Here is a 20,938-nt window from a genome sequence, read left to right as displayed (position 1 = left end):
TTAACAAACGTTTACTTGAAGAATGTTGAAAAAAATTTGTCTTTCCAGTGGTGTTTATAAATCGGAGACTTGGGTTTATCTTTATTTAACCATTAAGAAAAACGTCATAAATTATCATGAAATCACAATTTATTATGATACATTGGCTTGTATAAGTATTCATTGTCCTTGAACCTTTCTGCATTTTGTTGCACTGCAACCTGGAACTGAAATGGAATTGACATGAAACTACACAGAATATGATTCAATATTCATGTGCATCCTGTTTATGTTAAACAGTACCCTCTCTCTGAAACTAAGGCTCAGGGAATTGATGGCATCCTACAGTCTCTTCTCGAGCAAGGCGTGGTGAGACTGTGTACCAGCTCGTAGAATACACCTATCAATCCAGTACCTAAACCTGATGGTACCTGGCATTTTACGCAGGATTTACGTAAGATTAATGAACTGATTGTCCCTGTTGCACCCATTGTACCTGACGTTTCCTCTGTAATGTCACAGGTTCCTGCTCATCATTGCTGTTTTTCCATTATTGATCTCTGTTCTGCCTTTTTCAGTGTTCCTGTTGAAGAGGAGACACAGCTTTTGTTTGCCTTCATGCACAGGGGGAGACAGTATACTTGGACACGTTTGCCTCAAGGTTTCATTGACTCTCCTACTGTTTTCTCAGCCGTAGTTCAAGACGCATTCCATGACCTCCCTCCCCCAGGGCTCTGTGGTCCTGCAGTACGCAGACGATCTTCTGGTATCTGCTGAATCAACAGAAATCTGCCAAGACGCCTCCTTACGCCTGCTCCAACATCTGGTGCACAAGGGCTTTAAGGTTTCCAGGACCAAGCTGCAATATTGCATGGACACTGTTAAGTATTTGGGGTTTGAACTTTCACAAGGATGTCATAAGCTGTCATCTGACCGGGTGCGGGTGATTCTAGACACAAAGCGCCCTGCAACTAAACATGCACTGATGGCTTTCCTGGGTCTTGTCAATTACTGTAGACAATGGATCCCTGACTGCTCTTTATATGACAAGATTCTCCGTTCTGCAATCTCTCATCATGATCCATTGCAGCACCCTTTGACCTGGACTGACACTATGGTGGACGCTTACCACTCCCTCAAAAGTGCCCTTTGTTCAGCCCCGGCCCTGGGTCTACCCGACTACTCCAAGCCCTTCCACCTTTATGCCTGTGAACACCAAGGCACAGCTTCTGCGGTGTTGGCCCAGGAGCATGGGGGGGATGTGTCCTTGTGTGTTTTTATCTAAAACGTTAGACACTGTTGCTCAAGGCCTACCTGCGTGTCTAAGGCTGTCGCCACATGTGCTCTGATGGTTTTAGATGCGGAAAAATTGGTTTTGTCTCACCCATTGATCTTGCACTCGTCACATCAAGTTAAACAGGTGTTGCAAAATTTACAGACCCAACATATGACTGCGCAGTGCCGCTCCGGATACGAAACCATTCTCTGTTCTACTAACAATCTTGAAATTCATGCCACATCCTCTTTCACTACTGTAGGTCACGCTCTCGCACGCCTCCTTAATTCTCAGGATGACACTCTGGATGACATTGATCATGATTGCCTGTCTGAAATCGTACATACTACAAATTCTTTAAATGGGTAGAAGCCTTTCCCTGTTCTCGAGAGAACACGAAGGTAGTTACTTGTATTCTGGCAAAAGAAATAATACCTCGTTACGGGGTTCCAGACGCCATAGACTCAGACAAAGGTACCCCTTTTACCTCAAAAGTCACACAAAACCTTTGCAAGTATCTCTCACTAAACTGGCGTTTTCACATTCCGTACCACCCTCAATCCTCTGGTATCGTAGAATGTACTAATTGGACATTGAAAGACAAACTAAGGCCATGCAGGCCACAGGTTTGAAGAATTGGGTAGACTTATTGCCAGCCACTCTGGCTGAAATTCGTATGACACCAAGACCTAGCCTAGGGGGATACTCCCCCTACGAAATTATTTTTGGAAGACCTTTCCCTCTCCCCTGGAAGAAGAGAACTCCATCTCTGGGTACCTCTGATTTGAAAACACATATGGATGAGTATTCTGCAGCCCTTATAGATAAGTTGCATAAAATTTGTACCAAGGTCAATAGTACAATATTGTCTCCACCAGCAGCACCCACACACCCTTTTCACATGGGAGACAAGGTGCTGGTGCAACTTTTTAAACGATTTGGGCAATTGGGAGAACCTAGATATAGTGGGCCTGCAGAAATAGTTGCCATTACTTGTACTACTGTTCTAACTGACCTTTTTCCACAGTGGATCCATGCCACGCGATTGAAGAAGGCTCCATAACAAAGCTGTGTTACAATGACAAGTTTGCTATTAACGTTTTCTCTGTGTCCCTCTCTAGTCTCTCTCCTCTCTAAACTCTGTACAGGGACTAAGTAGGAGCTGAGGATCTTCAGATCACTTCCTGCAAGAAGCCGTGAACAAAGAGGGGAAGAGATCTCGCGCCCCATCTGGGACCAATCACCCTCATTACAACCATGAAAATCCACATTACGAGCTTCATGGCCACTCTACTGCTGCTCAGAGCAGGGTTAGCTATTTGAGCTGGACCTCGAGACAACGTCTTTTGGCAATTCACTAACTGGACTGCACGAGCGCACACGAATGAAAGTTGTTGTGTCTGTCATCTGATGCCGCCTTCTACTATTATTACACGTCCACCTTTGCCTCTATGCTCTGAAGCAATGTTAAACCAGACCTCTTCAGTATCTAGCACGCAAACCCCTGCCATTGTCTTACAGGACTCTGTTCTCACTACTCTGCAGGTCGATATGCCCTCTAATTTCATTTTCCCTCACTGTTTTAGAACAAATTAAATTCCTAATTCTCGATGTAATCACATATATGATCAGAATACTGGGGTGTGATACTAGTTGTAATCTAGTATCAAAGAGGGGAATTGTAAGGATTTATTAAGGTATTAACTTATTTGTAACCTATTTGTATGCTCTACTGAAATGTGCAAAATATTATTTTGTGTTAATACCAGCTGGAAACAGTATTTTGCTTAAAATTCCATTGCTATCATAAGAACATATTGCCCTGTGCTATCATATCATCAGAACATTCTGCTTATTATTGATAAGAAATGTGTAAGAACATTCTGCTTATTATTGATAAGAAATGTGTCTGAACATTCCAAGGTCTACACACACACACTCACGCACACACATACACTCACTCACTCACACGCGCGCGCGCACACACTCACTCACACACACGCACACTCACTCACTCTCACACACACACACACACACACACACACACACACACACACACACACACACACACACTCTCACACACACATGCACACATGTATAAAAGCTTTCTGTATTCTCTCATCTTCGGTGACTTGTAAATAAAGACTGTGAAACTATTGATAGTTCCTGTCTTTCTTTGCAATTCGCCCCAGAGCTCTGGGTGACACGAGGGGACCGATCTGCGAGAGGGTAATCGCACTGGTTGGGGCAAGAGGAAGAGATGGTGAATCTCTGACCTAACAGTGTGCAACACGTCGCCTCGCCCCCCCCATCCAAAACTTTCTGGCATCGCCTTTGCAGTTATTTTGGAAAAAATGTGCTTTTGCATAATTTTGGGGAATTTTTATTAGTAAAATATTCAATAACTTTGCTGTTATACACTGTAGTGTCACCAAAATCACTCACAAGAGACTGTTGATGTGTGCAGTGATTTTAGTGACACTACAGTAAATAAGGGTGAAGTTATTTAATATTTTCGTAGCTTCTCTTTTCAGTCTTGCATTTTTTAGACAGTCCCTGCACACTAAAATGAGCCATATTACCCAGTTTATTCTCCACATTACCCAGTTTATTGCACATATTACCCAGTTTTGCCGCACACCTCATTCAAACCATAGATTCAAACAGGAGTTTAAAATTATCACGTTATAACTTGAAAATATGTTGCTGTAACATCTCATCTCATTATCTCTAGCCGCTTTATCCTTCTATAGGGTCACAGGCAAGCTGGAGCCTATCCCAGCTGACTACGGGCAAAAGGCGGGGTACACCCTGGACAAGTCGCCAGGTCATCACAGGGCTGAGACACAGACAACCATTCACACTCACATTCACACCTACGGTCAATTTAGAGTCACCAGTTAACCTAACCTGCATGTCTTTGGACTGTGGTGGAAACCGGAGCACCCGGAAGAAACCCACGCGGACACGGGGAGAACATGCAAACTCCACACAGAAAGGCCCTCGCCGGCCCCGGGGCTCGAACCCAGGACCTTCTTGCTGTGAGGCGACAGCGCTAACCACTACACCACCGTGCCGCCCGTTGCTGTAACATGAAAAATATATTGTTATAACAATAAACTTTTTACATTATTACATGATACTGATTTTTTTTGGTCTTTTTTCCTGGTGTGGCAGCAGTACACTTCCGTAGGGAACAAAACAGAAAGAGCAAGTAATAATAAGCAGACTGAGAATTGGACACAGCAACCATAACAGCACACTGTATGTCATGAGAAAACACCCAATGGGTCTTTGCGATCAGCCCTGAGGCTAAGACAGTGGAACATATCTTTCTGTCATGCAGTAAATTTAATAAAAGAAATGCAAATGATGACACAGTTACGGGAAATGGGGCAGGTAAAAGACAACCTTAAGAGTATATTAGAATGTGGAGACAGTGGTCAAGGGCAGAAACTCTTGTTTAGATTGCCTGAGCCGAGCAGTAATGGCGGAGTACTCCTTATGGAGGAAATGGAGAATGAGTGGACCAGACGCCTGATTTCTAAACTGGATATTGCTGCCATCTCGCCCTTACGTGGAAGAAGCGAATGAACGGAGAACTGAACAGACAACTGAAAGTCAGATTGTTTCAAAACAATCGGCCACAAGATCGGCCTTCAAGAAGCGAGAACACAGATGGGTAAGCTCCGGCTCTCATTTGGATGAAAAAACAACAAAACGTTGTTTACCTGCATTTAGATTAATACATGTAACTTGTATTGTGTTTAAGTTACCTGTATAAGATTATTTAATTTGCTTCAGAATGTGATTGTCTCAGTTCATCTGATTATTTAATTAGCCTTTTACATTTTATCAGTGAAAATGCATGCATGTACATGTATGTTGCATAAGTTATAACACCCATCCTGTTTTAATGAGAGTCAACCCACAATCAATGAAGTCAAATCAGTCTTAGTTCAGCAAGTTGGTCACAGTATTTCTTACTTTCACCATAAATTTTTATTTATATGACTTTGGTCTATAGCTGTAAAAGGCCTCGGCCTTAAAGTGCATATCCTGGACCAATTTCGAGGTTTTTTTTTTATATGAAAGTATGTTCCTTTACACACTCATCCAGAAGGGTAATTTTGCACAAGGCCATCTGTCTACAGCAGAAAATAATAATAATAAATCGCGTCTGGAAAAATCCCAAGGGAGTCTGGAGCCAGATTCGTGACGTCACGTGCGGAAGCGCCAGCAGGCTGCGTGAGCTTGCACGGTTTCAGTGCCCAGCCTGTGTAGACCAAGTTTAGCAGCTAGCGATTTTGCATTGAAATATGGAATTGTCATCTGAGCTTCCTAACACATGGATTAATGTATCAGTGCTCATCTATCTATTGTTACATAAATCATCTCATCTCATTCATCTCATTATCTCTAGCTGCTTTATCCTTCTACAGGGTCACAGGCAAGCTGGAGCCTATCCCAGCTGACTACGGGCGAAAGGCGGGGTACACCCTGGACAAGTTGCCAGGTCATCACAGGGCTGACACATAGACACAGACAACCATTCACACTCACACCTACAGTCAATTTAGAGTCACCAGTTAACCTAACCTGCATGTCTTTGGACTGTGGGGAAAACCGGAGCACCCGGAGGAAACCCACGCGGACACGGGGAGAACATGCAAACTCCACACAGAAAGGCCCTCGCCGGCCCCGGGGCTCGAACCCAGGACCTTCTTGCTGTGAGGCGACAGCGCTAACCACTACACCACCGTGCCGCCCCTACATAAATCATATTTTTTCTAATTACTATTATGTATTTATATATTTCTTCATTTAGAAGAGTACTGGCTACTGTAGGAGAAAGAGTTCATAAGCTACAGACATGGAATCGGCTAAGCAGGGTTGTATATACATTTAATGTGTTTGACAGGTCCCAAGATCTCAAGCCCTGACACGCATATCCCTTGATACATGGGAAGTAAAATGTAAAGAAAATGTGACCTTGGGCGCTGTGGAAGACAGCTGCCTCTCCAGTAGCTCTGTAGTTTTTAGCTCTTTAAACCTCTTTTTTCCCACCTTTTTACTTTTCTGCTCTTCTTACGAAGACATAGTGTGTTTTTCTTCATATCCCATGGATATTTTTAACTTTAGCATGCAACCAGGAGCCAGTTTTCTCGCTTATTCGAGAGAGGAGCTGCTGGCTCTGAAAACAATGGGACGAGCTGGGATACAACACCCCATCCCGGCGGAGCTGAGGAGGAAACCCAGGGGCTGAAAAGCCGGGACTAAGCTAAAGGCTATGCTAGCGGGCAACCGGTGGCACTACAAACCATCCATTCCCTCTGTTATCATGGGGAATGTGAACTTGCTGCCGAATAAGGTCGATGAGCTGTCCGCACTGAACAACCAGCGGATTTACTGGGAGAGCAGCTTATTTATTTTTACGGAGACATGGCGAACACACCTTGTACCGGATGCTAATGTGGACCTGCAGGGATTCACTGCTGTGAGAGCTGACAGAGACACTAAAGCATGCAGGAAAGGCAAAGGTGGGGGACTCATCATTTACGTGAACAACCGCTGGTGTAACCCGGGACATTTCTCCATAAAGACAGTCTTATGTTGCCCAGACTTGGAGCTGCTAGCATCATCATCTGTGTTTACATCCTTCCGAGGGGAGACGCAGCCGCTGCATGTGAGGGGATTTACTTTGTCACAGCAAGGCTGCAGACACAGCACCCTGAGGCATTTATTATCATTTCTGGGGACTTTAAACATGCTACTTTGGACTCTACTTTGGCTGCTTTTTACCAGGCTGTGGACTGTATCTTTTTAATTTCTCTGAGGGAACCCTCCCAAAGGGATCAATAAAGTTCTATCTAATCTGATCTAATCTAATCTAAGTAAGTGTATTATCGCCCAGCGCTTTCATGTTGTTTACTTTTGTGTGCGTCAATAAACAACATTATCCGTATACCACACAAACACAGGAACACCTAATTTAGAGTATAGTCGCTCTTATTTCTTACCCTGGCAACAGTCAACTTGTGAATCGCTGATTTTCTTGGTCTTTTTCTCAGCTTTGCTTCAGAGGTGGAGCCAAACAACGTGAACATCCGGGGCTTAGCCCAGTGGGGGGTCTGGGGGGCCTCCCCCAGAAAATTTTGGATTTTTTAGATGCAATTTCCTACGTTCTAGTGCATTTGGGGGTGACCTGCTAGACATGGCAAATTGTAAATCCCTTCTGATTCATACACTCCATTCTCAGCTGCACATTCTGAACAAGACAATATGATTTAATGGAAAGAAATAATAATCACTTAACTACTGACTTCTGTAAACATCAATGGCAAAATTGAGACTTTTAAATGTTTTACTAACTTTAAGTAGATTCAAATTAGGATTGCAAAGTGTTCGTTTGCTTTTTTGTTCGTTGGCTTTTTTGTATGTTAAAAGTGATATGCTCACTGTGAGCCCTCCCTTCATACAGCACCACTGCCCTATTTTACCCTCAATGCACAAATGGACTGACAGACCCAAATTCACTGCATTTTTACACATAATTAGACCTATGCATGTGACAGTAAAACTTCTTTACTCACTGACAAAAGGCCCATAATATTGTAGCTACGTAAGTATACTGTTGCATGTCCTTTCCACTAGATGACAATGAAAGCTCAAGAATGGAGACCATTGTTAGCTAATGTACCACACATTCAAACCTTATCCTTCACCCTCCCAACTTCATAGACACACCTTGATCCATCAACCGATCTCTTCTTGCCTGATGAAAAGTAAAATTACATTTTTCATTATTTTTTTAAAGGAAGAGACTGAGAGGTTTTCTTCCCACAGAACTCTATTTAATGGGAAAAATAATACCAATGTATTTTAAGTGAGAACAAAAAATATGAAAAAAGTATCAAAATTGGGTCTTCTGTTGCAGCATGTTGGTATATTTTCTCATCCTTTGTGTAATGTAAAAATGTCGAACAAAAAAGTCCAGTACATGCCATTTCCTTCAGTAAAATAAGGCTTTTTTTCAAGTGTGCAACTGACTACAATAGTATTGAAGACTGTGTTTGTGAAAATGAAAACAAAATAGCATCTTTGCAAAGTCTAGGGTGTATAGTAATGAATCTGTGTATTCTACTTTTATGGTGGCAACATCAGGCTGTACCTGCGTGGTTTGAGTTTAGCAAATCTGTCAATTATGCTATCCCTGCTTATGGCAGCCACATTTTCTTTCTCGATCATCATAATGGCCAGGTCATTGAGCCTATCTTGACCCATGGTTCTCCTAAGCCATGTGTGGAGCCGGCGCAAGGCACTGAAAGAGCGCTCACATGAGCAGCTGCTGACTGGAATAGTCAAAGCAACTTGAAACAGACCTCTGAGAGAAGGAAACATGTCTGGATCTAGCATGTTGAAGACAGTGGCAGTGTCCGTGATTGTCTGGGTTTCCCTCTTTCTTTTCAGGAACGTCGAAGCCACCAGAACTTCCTCTGACTTCAGCTCAATCCTATAATGTTGGGCAAGGTTTTTCAGTGAGTCTTCGGAGAGAAAGCTCTCAGATGCAGGGTTGCAGGCTTGAATGCCTGACATAATCTTCTCTCTCACACTTGAAAAATGGCAGGTGAGCTCCTCCAGCATCCTGTCTAAGCATGAATAGAAAAGGTGGTGCTTGAAATCATTTGAGCTGCTCATGCTTGAGGTTGTTCCACAGGCTGACTCCACCACAAAATCATCAAAGCGCTCTTGCTTTTGTCTGAGAACAACTGGAGGCTCAATATTATGTTCCTCACACAAGGCCATGGTCCTTGTAAATATCTCCTCAGCACTCTCATCTGTCCGGAGGTCCTTCAACGTCTGATGGACTGCCATTTTGTAATGGGCAGCTTTGCCCAAGTCCACACTTTCCCCCTGTAGATATCTATGTAGTCCTTCAGTTATTCCAAGCAGTTTGGAAAACATGAGCAGCATGTACATGGTCTTAGGTCTGCGGAGGTTGCATAGGACGCCCTTGTTCATAGATTTCTTCATTGTGCTGAGGCAGGACATGATGGCAGGAAGGTTTTTCAGCACAGCTTTTATAGAACTCAGCTTGCAAGCCCATCGTGTAGTGGAGAGCTGCACCAGTTCAGATGGTGTTAAGCCAAGTTCCTTCTGTACTTCTAGGAACTTGTCGTGGTTTACTAGGGAAGTACTGAAAGTGGTGTAAACATTTTCCAACAGCTCAAAGAACTCGGAAGCAGCTGGAACTGCTTTGCATGTATAGCACAAAACAAGGTTTAGTTCATGTGCATAGCAGTGCACATATATTGCTTCAGGGTGTAGCTCCCTGAAGTGGGCCTGCACACCCCCCACTTCTCCGCTCATGACAGATGCGCCATCATATGCTTGGGCAACACACAGCAGACCTCCCAATTGGTGTGAGTGCAAGAGTTCCTCAATGGCATCTGTAATAGATTTGGCATCAAAACCCTTCAGTTTCCATAGCCCAAGAAAACTTTCTGTGACTTTGCCCTCTGCATTCACAAAACGCACACACACTGCAAGCTGCTCTGTGTGGCCGTCTCTGGCCTCATCTGCCATTACAGAGTACATGTTGGCTGCCTTAATCTGCTTGACTATGTGCTCTGTGACTTCTTGTGACACACTTGTTATAATCTCATTTTGGGAAAAATGGGAAAGATAGGTGGTCGTTGAACTAGGGGTGTAATTTTGCAAGAAAGGATCAAATTCTTTGAGGCGCTTGAAGCATTCCAAGAAGTTGCCTTGATTCTGACTTGATTCTTGCTCATCATGGCCTCTGAGAGGAATTCCTTGTGTACCAAGAAAGGTGATTATGGCTGCAATTCGCCGAAGGTATTCACGCCTTTCTAAAATTTCAGCTGCATTTGCTGCATGAAGCTGAGTAATAACATCTCCTCGTATTTTTGTGGTTTTGAAGCTATGCCAGCAGGACATGCTTGAGACATGTAAGGCACTCTTCTCATGCTCCCGGAATGTATCCAGAGCCCTCTTCCAGTTGGAAAATCCAGAACCACTGAGTGCATCTTTATTTATGCGCGTAGTCTGCTTTCCGAATACACGGCAAGAAAAGCAGAATGCAGAATTGCCCTCCACAGAATACTCAAGCCATTTGAATTGCTCAAACCAATTTTTGTTGAAAGTCCTATTCTGAGACCCAAACTGGCTGAAGGGATATTGTGAAAGATGTATCTGCTTCGGACCACTTTCTGGAGATCCTAGGTCACACTCTACCATTCCACCTGCTGTCCCTTCCTCTTTATGTTCTTCCATCTCCCTATTTTGGTCACCGTCCTGAATCAGACAACTAGAAATTCCACTTGCTGTCCATTGCTTTGACATCTTTCCTGCCTCTTCCCTGATTGCTCCTGACTCATCTGTGTAACAAAATACCCCTGATGCACGTGTTACAGTGACTCGTTGTACAAAATAAGGATTACCGATGTCCATGCCTGATCCTGACACATTTGCTTCTGGCTGCTCCTCTGTCTGTAGCTGATCACTACTGCTACCCTCTACAAAATCATAAAATCACATTAGTGAGTAGGACACCAAAACAAACAAATAATGCATAATCATGCAATGTCAGACTGAGGTCAATGCAGGCTTTAGACATTATTACAGTACTCATTGGGCCTTCCCTAAACTTTTCAGATTGCTTTACTTTTCAGCTGAAATTACTATAGCCTAGTTAACATATGTTTTGTCACTGAATATGAATAGCAATCAGAATGTGAAAAGAAGTTGTTGGTGATTTGTAACTATAGTGTTTTTCACCCTTCAACGTAGCCTTCTCATCCTGTTACTCTATGAAGTGTTATTCATAATCACCAGGAGCTGGAGGATCTACAGCAAATTGGAAACCTCAGATTGTGTGTGTTCACCTCATATAATCTTTTTACAGCAATGTATCAGAGACGAATATGAATCTCCATCACTAGCATGAAGCCCAGCGTTAGTTATAGCCTAACTTAGGTTGGCAGAACACTTGACGTCCATAAATGGCCTGAGCCAAAATAATATCTTAGCGTTTAAGTGTTAAACACAACACAGCTCTTTACAATGCTGATGAACGTCCCATTCACTTTGAAGTTATGAATGACAGTCAGACCAAAGTCAGTTCAGCGAACTGTGGCGTCGGACTTTCTGTGCAGTATAACAGAACTAGCCTATTATTTCAGTTTGCAAGCACAAGTAGTAAAACTATTCTTACCTTTTGGTTTTCTTTTTAAAAAACCCAAAAGTGTCGACTGCTTTTTGCTTGCCATGGTGAGTCGCTCTTCTTTTTGTTAGTTTATTTACGAAACAATGGCGACGCCACAGATCACCGAACTCTGATTCTGATTGGTCGAACTTCAAGGCTGAAATGCTGGAGATTCTGATCAGTGAAGTAGCCTACAATGTATCTGTTGATGAAATTTATTGTTGCGGCGCGTTAAGATAGCAACATTTTGAAAATTAGGGAAATGCGGAATTTGTTGTAGGCTATTTGCCCATTAATGAGTTGTAATGTAATTTAGAGTGAGTGTGACGTCAGGGTTGTCATATTTTTTAACAACTTAAAGGATCCGGGGCTTTGGAAGAAACATTCGGGGCTTAAGCCCCCAAAGCCGCCCCCCCGCTCCGCCTTTGCTCTGCTTTGGTCCTCGGCTTCTGGGAGCCTCGCACAAAGTGCTCCCATTTCTCTCTCATTGTCCGGTCTTTTGGAAAACGATGAGTACTAATCCCATCAAGATTGGTGTTGCTACACCCTCCTACGATACATCTGTTAACCATTTTAATAAATACATGCTAACATTGAAGACATTTGCAGAAAACCACCAGGTCGTTTTCTCATAAACGAACCAGCGCTGACGTAGGATTCAGAAGGAGGCGTCCCGCACGCGACGTCATGAAAATCAATGTTTGCCGGGAAATCCAAATGCCAAGTTTTTTCAGAGGCGGACCAATTCATCTCAAATGGCTTGATTTCAACTGAATTTTTCTGGTATTGCGCAAGGTAAATAAATTGCACAAAATACAAAATGTGACAGATATTTGACCAAAGTTTAATATAAAATAGGAAAATTACATTGATCTTGCTCCTGAATTTACCCATGATATGCACTTTAAAACCGGTTACCGCTGTGACGTCAAGCACTCAGGCATGGCTAGCTCAGCAGGGCAGCTCGAATGCCAACTTTGCGGTTGATTTTAACTCTCAAAAATATATATATTTTTCCCATTTATGCAGCATACAAGAGTCAAGGATGGAGATACTATCCACTCAGAAATTTATTTTAAAATAAAGGTTCTGCGTATCTGCTTTAAGGAAGACAGGGGTGGCAAACTGGGTGGCATGGTGGTGTAGTGGTTAGCGCTGTCGCCTCACAGCAAGAAGGTCCGGGTTCGAGCCCCGTGGCCGGCGAGGGCCTTTCTGTGCGGAGTTGGCATGTTCTCCCCGTGTCCGCGTGGGTTTCCTCCGGGTGCTCCGGTTTCCCCCACAGTCCAAAGACATGCAGGTTAGGTTAACTGGTGACTCTAAATTGAGCGTAGGTGTGAATGTGAGTGTGAATGGTTGTCTGTGTCTATGTGTCAGCCCTGTGATGACCTGGCGACTTGTCCAGGGTGTACCCCGCCTTTCGCCCGTAGTCAGCTGGGATAGGCTCCAGCTTGCCTGCGACCCTGTAGAACAGGATAAAGCGGCTAGATGAGATGAGATGAGATGAGATGAGATGAGGGGTGGAAAACCAGGTTTAATACGGGTGGATACTGAGAGGGAATAAAACCTGCAGGTGGCAGTAGTGTAACACTGTGGATGTCAGCTGCCGTAAAATCTCAAAGAAGAAGAAGGCTGTAAATAAATTGACCTGCAGGCGCCTTGCAGTTTACAAAGGAATAGATATTTTGTCTTTCGAGACTTTATGCATCATGTGGACTGAACTGTGACTATTCCAAAGGTTTGTACTCGCGAAGTTCTTTAATGTAGAATTACAGCCACCACAGGCTGGTCAGCGATGAAGGAGACAGTAGAAGTTTGTTTGCAGTCTTTAATCTCCTTTCCAGTTCTGAACCTTCTTCTATTGGTGATTTCCACGTTTTTATGAATATGTACTGTGCAGCGCTCAATTATATCTTCCCTTCCTGCTTTCTGCTTTCCACTTCTTGTAGCCATCCTTCACTGAATACCGCTCCAAATGATCCCTCTGGGGTACTGAGCTCTTTGTTGGGGCGTTTTCAACAGTCACCGTCACCAAGCCTGTTGATGGACTCTTTATTAGATCTGTAAGTAATTTTTTTTATCATTAGCCGACACTATTGTCTCTTCTAATAACAGCCGTAGCTGTAAACTCCGTAGCCTTCTGAAGATTAGCCGAATTAAACTAAACGGAACATTAAAATTACTATTAGAAGTCTTCCATGGTGTTTTCTGAGGAAGTAACGCTTTGTTTTTGCCACAGGGTGTCACGAATGAGCTGACATTTGTTAATGTGATTATTAAAGGGTCCCTGTAGTGAATTTTAATTATTCGCTATTTCAAAAGATCAGCATGATACCGTCATATAACGTTCGTCATAAGCTCTTATAAAGCACGCTCGAGTTTTAAGTCCCTGTTCCACCAGTCAGGCATGGTCAGCGACATGTTGCCTCCTTCATGGGCTGTTCCAGCACCGGTAGTGATGCACAGTCGTTGGTTTGTCTGATTGGCTGGGCTGCAGTGGACTGGTCACTGACCCTGTGCTGCAAACACCAGTCTAAAGCCCACCGCACACCTTCCCGATTCGCTTACGATTTTGTCGGGCCGATTAAATCGTTTGCGAATCGTAAATGTGTGCGGGGGCACCTCGTAGCTGATTTCATCGGGTGCTCGGTTCAGATCAAACTGGTCTTGATATTTTCAGACATGATCTCCTCGTCCACAACACAATCGGTAGTGTGCGAGTTGTTACTATGATCTCATCAGTTATGATAATTTTAAACAGCCAGGATTGATCACACATGGACTACAGACCGGGAAGCACAACTTGTCACTTTGGGAAGCGTCCACCTGTCTTTATGACATTAGTTCACCTGATTACAGCAAACAGGAAAAGAGGAGCGAGGCTATGGCTGTAATCGTGTCAGCTTTGAAAATGCGTGGTAAAGTATTATAGCATTGTCAGTGGTACAGAAATCGCTTGTCCGGAATCCCAGAACAAGTTGAATTTTAAGAACGACTGAACAAATTAGAATCAATTCTTATTATTGATTTGTCTAGTTGGGATTATTATCCCTTTTTGATTCTAATATTCAAAATTTAATACTTCTTGTATGTATGTATCATGTGATATCTTGAACATGTGACCATCTATTCGGGCTGAATGTGTACGATGTCTTCCAAATGTGTGCGGGGAATTTTGAACCGATCAAATCGGGCCTGTATACTTGTAACCGATTGCCCGACACACGAAGCCCCGGTGAAATCAGGAAGGTGTGCACTGGGCTTAAGAAAACACATTATCAACCGATCTGCTCATAAGAAATAGAAATATTTACACTTACTCGAGCTGATCATTGCCTGGATTGAGTTGAGACCACACCAATTTAATTAGTTGGTTCTTGGATTTTTTCAGGAAAAATATGAAGCGAGCGGGTGAAATTAAAAAAAAAAAAAAAAAAAAAAAAAAATGCTCTGATGGTAAAATTAGCGGTGGAAATAGACCAAACAATACAGGCAAGCCAGTAAACACAGAGGCTAAATAAATGATTGAATTACAGTCAATTGAACATCTACAATGCACAGAAAAAAAGATTTGACCAGGAGTAGGCTACTTCAAGTCTTTAACGAAAGTGAAAGGGGCGATTTGATTGGCGATCTCACGTCACGTGACCTTTTCTGTTGGCGGGAGTTTGATTTCGATTTTTTTTTTTTCATTTTGCATTTTCTTCAAGCGGCGATGCCGAGAACCACCTCATCGAATTGGTGTGGCCTGAAGTTAAAAAAAAAAATGCACTGTTCATCAGTGTCGCAGTTCTCAAGATTGAACCAAATTGCTGTCCTGAATCATGAATTGAATCACTGTCCTGAATCATCTGAAGTGCATAAAATCCATATGCCATCTGGCAACAAATTTTACCTCCAAATAGCCCAAACTATGTCAGACAAATTTTATCCCGTTTACGGTGGGCGTTCCCACTGCGGAAACGAAACTGAAAGGGTGAAAGTGATTATCATGCTGTTACCATCCCTGTGTCCAAAATTGCTCACTCATTCACTACTCACTATATAGGGAACTACTATATAGTGAGCTCATTGGTAAAATGAAAAAAACGCTTTCGGACACTTGTCCATTGCGCTGGTATTTGTCATTACTGTCACACAATTAAAACATGCCGGATCAGGAGGTTGGTGGGTTTTCAAAATAATAAATACATGCATGTATTTTTGTGATCAATACATATTATACTGAGTGTATTTCCTACATTAATAAATGCAAAGTACTTTGTGTCTGCCGCATGTTGAAGTTCTTTTAAATCAAGGCTGAATACTTTCTTCTTTGCTGCTGCCTTTTATTAAATCAAATTTGAGACTCTTAATTTGATTTTTTTCAGCGTGACCGCAATGCATGATGGGATATATTGCTTGGTTAGTGACCATTGGTTGTACACTACTTTTCATGATGCATTGTGGGATACTTTGAGTGCAGTGTATATAGGGTGTAATAATCCTCACTAGCGTTTCGGACAGCGCTGCAAAATGCCGTCCTCACTATATAGTGCCCTATATAGTAAGTAGGGAGTGATTTCAGACACAGGGCATGTAAATAGTCTTGAATGCAGAACGTGGAAGTGCGCCCTCCGACTCCGGTGTGACCGAGTAAGGTGACAAGTTTTATGTTTCATCTAATTTAGATAACTTAAAAACTATATTTGGCAGTGGGTACATTGAAAAGTATAAAGTTTTTGTCAATATGTTTATTATGCTTGTATGATAAATATCCAAGTTTTTTTTTTAATCTCAATACATGTCCTACTCCTTCTAAACCTGTCGAGCTTCGCCGGCAAAGCTCTTGACCCCAAAGTACAATCAAACCTACTTGCACATAATGCCATGAAATAATAGATATGTGCCATAAAATAAAGATCTAGTACAAGTATTAGATCTATTTATTCAATGTGTTCTGAAGTTACTTGACTGGGAATCTCGACCCACAGAAAACTGCTTGTTTACTCGCACCCGATAACCCAGAATCAACAATTGTACGGTACTTCCGGCCGGCAATGGCTGCTCCCCATGGTTCTACCTCTGCGGGTAATTCACGGAATAAAATTATCCACAAAAGTGCTTTTACAGTTTTTTTTTTTTTTTTTTTTTTTTTTTTTGAGACTGAATGTGAACGTCTTTTTTTTGTCTATAAGTAATACATAAAGCACGATTAATGTTGTAAGCATGACCAGTACTGATGCACTTTAAAGCAACAAAATTGACCGGACTTCTTTCTGCGGACTGATCTGACTGGTTGTACTAATTGCCGTCTGGAGCCGCCTGGATACCGTCCAGAACTTTCTATCACTGTCCGGACAGTGTTAACACTGTTCTGATGTAGTAGGCACACCGTCTGGACTGTTATCCTTACCATATTAAAGATCAAAACGAAAGAATTTTGGAATACATGTTTTATTAATGTTAACATATTATACAATCACAATATATGGAATGGATAATTTACAAATACATTGTAATTACATTGTATGTAGGCAATCTGTGCTGTTTACTTGGTCTTTGCTGCCTTGGGGTGGGACTGCTGGCATGGCTTTTTGGCTAGATGTGGTGTGGATGTAATGGTCAGTTTGCCATCAGTGGAGGTCATCTTAGCTGGTCTTTTTTTTGCTCCTGTAGGCCATGAAGTCTTAGAGTTTGTTCTTCCTCAGTCTTAGCAGTCCCGTTGATGTGTGCAACTTGCAGATGTTGCACATGTGGGGCAAGTTGGAAATTGCCTTGACTGTGAAGTGCTCAGCAGATGTCAGCGTACTGTAGTAGCACGATGCGGTGGGTCTTCTCGGTGAGATCTGGAACTTTCTCAGGCTTCCAGTTGGTCTCCAGCTTCAGCAATGGTTGATTGCCTCACTGTTGTTGTTGGTCCAGTTGATGGGCATGTTGTCATGAGTCCTCCATGGTGCAACCACATTTTCTGATGGCAGGCAGGAGCTTCTGGTGTAGGTAAGGAGTGAAGAGGGGGAAATATTTCTTCATACTTCAGCTGAAGTGTGAGCCACTTCATCAAACTGGAATGCGTTGTTGGCACTTGTGAGGCCATTTGGCCCAAAGAGATCCTGCAGGATTAGCTTCTGGGTCGTCTTGTCCACACCAACTTTGTCCTGCAGTCGACATCTGGTGTTATCTTCTAGATGATGTATACAAAGGAGCAGAGAAGAATCTGGGAAGCACCATCTTAGGGCTTTAGTCAGGGCTCTCTCCTCATCTGAGCCAATCAGCAGATCTCTGATGCAGAGTTCCATACCTGCCAGAGTGATGCTGTTGAACTTGCACTGCAGGTGAGAGAAAAACCCATGGTAGTTCTTATAACTGCTATCCTAGTGTACAGTGGTGCTTGAAAGTTTGTGAACCCTTTAGAATTTTCTATATTTCTGCATAAATATGACCTAAAACATCATCAGATTTTCACACAAGTCCTAAAAGTAGATAAAGAGAGCCCAGTTAACCAAATGAGACAAAAATATTATACTTGGTCATTTTATTTATTGAGGAAAATGATCCAATATTACATATCTGTGAGTGGCAAAAGTATGTGAACCTCTAGGATTAGCAGTTAATTTGAAGGTGAAATTAGTCAGGTGTTTTCAATCAATGGGATGACGATCAGGTGAGATTGGGCACCCTGTTTTTTTTTTTTTTTTTTTTATTTAAAGAACAGGGATCTATCAAAGTCTGATCTTCACAACACACGTTTGTGGAAGTGTATCATGGCATGAACAAAGGAGATTTCTGAGGACCTCAGAAAAAGCGTTGTTGATGCTCATCAGGCTGGAAAAAGTTACAAAAGCATCTCTAAAGAGTTTGGACTCCACCAATCCACAGTCAGACAGATTGTGTGCAAATGGAGGAAATTCAAGACAATTGTGTTACCCTCCCCAGGAGTGGTCGACCAACAAAGATCACTCCAAGAGCAAGGCGTGTAATAGTCAGTGAGGTCACAAAGGACCCCAGGGTAACTTCTAAGCAACTGAAGGCCTCTCTCACATTGGTTAATGTTCATGAGTCCACCATCAGGAGAACACTGAACAACAATGGTGTGCATGGCAGGGTTGCAAGGAGAAAGCCACTGCTGTCCAAAAAGAACATTGCTGCTCATCTGCAGTTTGCTAAAGATCACGTGGACAAGCCAGAAGGCTATTGGGAAAAATGTTTTGTGGACAGATGAGACCAAAATAGAACTTTTTGGTTTAAATGAGAAGTGTTATGTTTGGAGAAAGGAAAACACTGCATTCCAGCATAAAAACCTTATCCCAGCTGTGAAACATGGTGGTGGTAGTATCATGGTTTGGGCCGGTTTTGCTACATCTAGGCCAGGATGGCTTGCCATCGCTGATGGAACAATGAATTCTGAATTCTACCAGTGAATTCTAAAGGAAAATGTCAGGACATCTGTCCATGAACTGAATCTCAAGAGAAGGTGGGTCATGCAGCAAGACAACGACTCTAAGCACACAAGTCATTCTACCAAAGAATGGTTAAAGAAGAATAAAGTTAATGTTTTGGAATGGCCAAGTCAAAGTCCTGACCTTAATCCAATTGAAATGTTGTGGAAGGACCTGAAATGAGCAGTTCATGTGAGGAAATCCACCAACATCCCAGAGTTGAAGCTGTTCTGTACGGAGGAATGGGCTAAAATTCCTCCAAGCCGGTGTGCAGGACTGATCAACAGTTACCGGAAACGTTTAGTTGCAGTTATTGCTGCACAAGGGGGTCACACCAGATACTGAAAGCAAAGGTTCACATACTTTTGCCACTCACAGATATGTAATATTGGATCATTTCCCTCAATAAATAAATGACCAAGTATAATATTTTTGTCTCATTTGTTTAACTGGGTTCTCTTTATCTACTTTTAGGACTTGTGTGAAAATCTGATGATGTTTTAGGTTATATTTATGCAGAAATATAGAAAATTCTAAAGGGTTCACAAACTTTCAAGCACCACTGTAGGTAAATGGGGCCTAACATGATGGGTGGTTCCTGTGATGATTTCTGGAGGACTCTGTTGTTCTTGTAGACTGTACATGCTATGTAGCATTCCCCCAAGTTGAAGGTCCTGTTGATACCCATGATGGAGGGATAACTGGCATCAGCTGAACAGAACTGTGCAATGTCACTCAGCTGGTCCTCAACATGCAAGATAAATCCAGGTGGCTTCCCTTTAAGAAGCACCACATGCTGAACAAAGGGGTGGTCGTCTAGCTGAGAGATGACTGCCTGAATGTAGTCTGCAGAGTTTTGCCAGTACTGTGTCCCTCCATTCTTCTCTCTTGCTTGGTGGTTGACAGCATATTTTGTGTTTTGCACCTGTTTCAAGTCATGAGGACAATTCACTGATGAATCTAGGACCATGTCTGTGTACACTGTGCGGGGTTGACTTGAGGCTGCTGACATCTTGATCTTGTTGATAACTTCTGGTGCTGTCTGTATGTACTGGCCATGAGACAGCTTTGCATTGCCATGGCTTGATGTGGTGTCTGGGAAGGTGCTGATGTATTCAATCACTGCTTTGGACTCCTTAGCTTTTAGAGATGGTGGGACATTCTCAATCCATGTGACTCTCTTGTAGTTTGAGTCATGCTTTAGTGTTGTATAGTAGTACTTGATGACAATGTCTGCTGATGCTGGTTGAGGTATCAAACAGGTCTCTGGATTTTTATGGTTTCTGTAGTATTCACCATGATGCTTCTCAATGAAACTAAGGGTGCCATCTGAAGAGGTGATGAACTTTTGCTTCTTAGTTGATCCCTTGCTGCTGTCCCAGACTCCACAGTTGTCATTGAAATTGCTGTGCAGTCCTTTTGGAGCACTCCTCTGTATTGCCTACATTGTAGAGGATGAAATGGGTGGGTTTTTTTCCTTCTGCTTGGGATGGCTATAATGGCTGGTTCCTAAGAGGTGATGATTAGTGTAAACTTCCTTGACATCCATGAAGCAACCTGGGAGTGAATGTTTGGTGGTAGGAGATCCAGGTGTGGAGACAGATGGGCTGACTTCTGGTGATTCAAACACGAGTGATTACTGATCTGGAAGATGAGGATCAGTGGGGACATCTGCTGCCCTATGAACAAGTTCTGCGAACTCTTCCACATGGAGAGAGGACTTAAATGTGCTGAACTGTTCATCAAATACTGCAATAGAAGAGATATCTAGACGTGTTGGACTTGTGGTGTCAATGGTAGTAGGACTCCTGGTGGTGTCTGCTTGTGTGATGAGTGGGACAAAGTGGTTGGGATTCCACAATGTTGGGTGATCCACTCCCTAGCCTGCTCCACATGATGTAAATAGTGTCAGAGTGGCTGCTGGAATTATGTAGGGGCTCCAAAGTTGTTGTGAGCCAATGAAAAACTGGATCACTGAGGAGAGTAGACTGAAGCAATGGGATGTTGAATGACAAGTGCTGCCATGGTGAATGCAGAAGA

General features: G+C 42.7%; 1 protein-coding gene across 2 annotated transcripts in view; it reads left to right on the top strand.

Moving 5' to 3' along the window:
• The first annotated feature begins 13,101 nt into the window (after positions 1-13,101).
• The window catches only part of amn1 (antagonist of mitotic exit network 1 homolog (S. cerevisiae)), a 31,081-nt gene continuing 23,244 nt past the window's right edge, over positions 13,102-20,938 (top strand). The window contains exons 1-2 of one of the 2 annotated variants that reach the window (XM_060914748.1): positions 13,102-13,218; positions 13,430-13,543. In XM_060914748.1, the coding sequence (XP_060770731.1) occupies positions 13,524-13,543 (20 nt within the window). In that variant the 5' untranslated portion in view covers positions 13,102-13,218; positions 13,430-13,523. Of the gene's footprint in view, positions 13,219-13,429; positions 13,544-20,938 lie in introns of those variants that run through there. The other variant, XM_060914749.1, reaches the window with a different exon arrangement.

Source organism: Neoarius graeffei, chromosome 2 (assembly GCF_027579695.1).
Source record: "Neoarius graeffei isolate fNeoGra1 chromosome 2, fNeoGra1.pri, whole genome shotgun sequence".
Taxonomy (NCBI): Eukaryota; Metazoa; Chordata; class Actinopteri; order Siluriformes; family Ariidae; genus Neoarius; species Neoarius graeffei.
The sequence above is the reverse complement of the archived record's forward strand: the minus strand, read 5'-3'. Positions and strand labels throughout refer to the sequence as shown.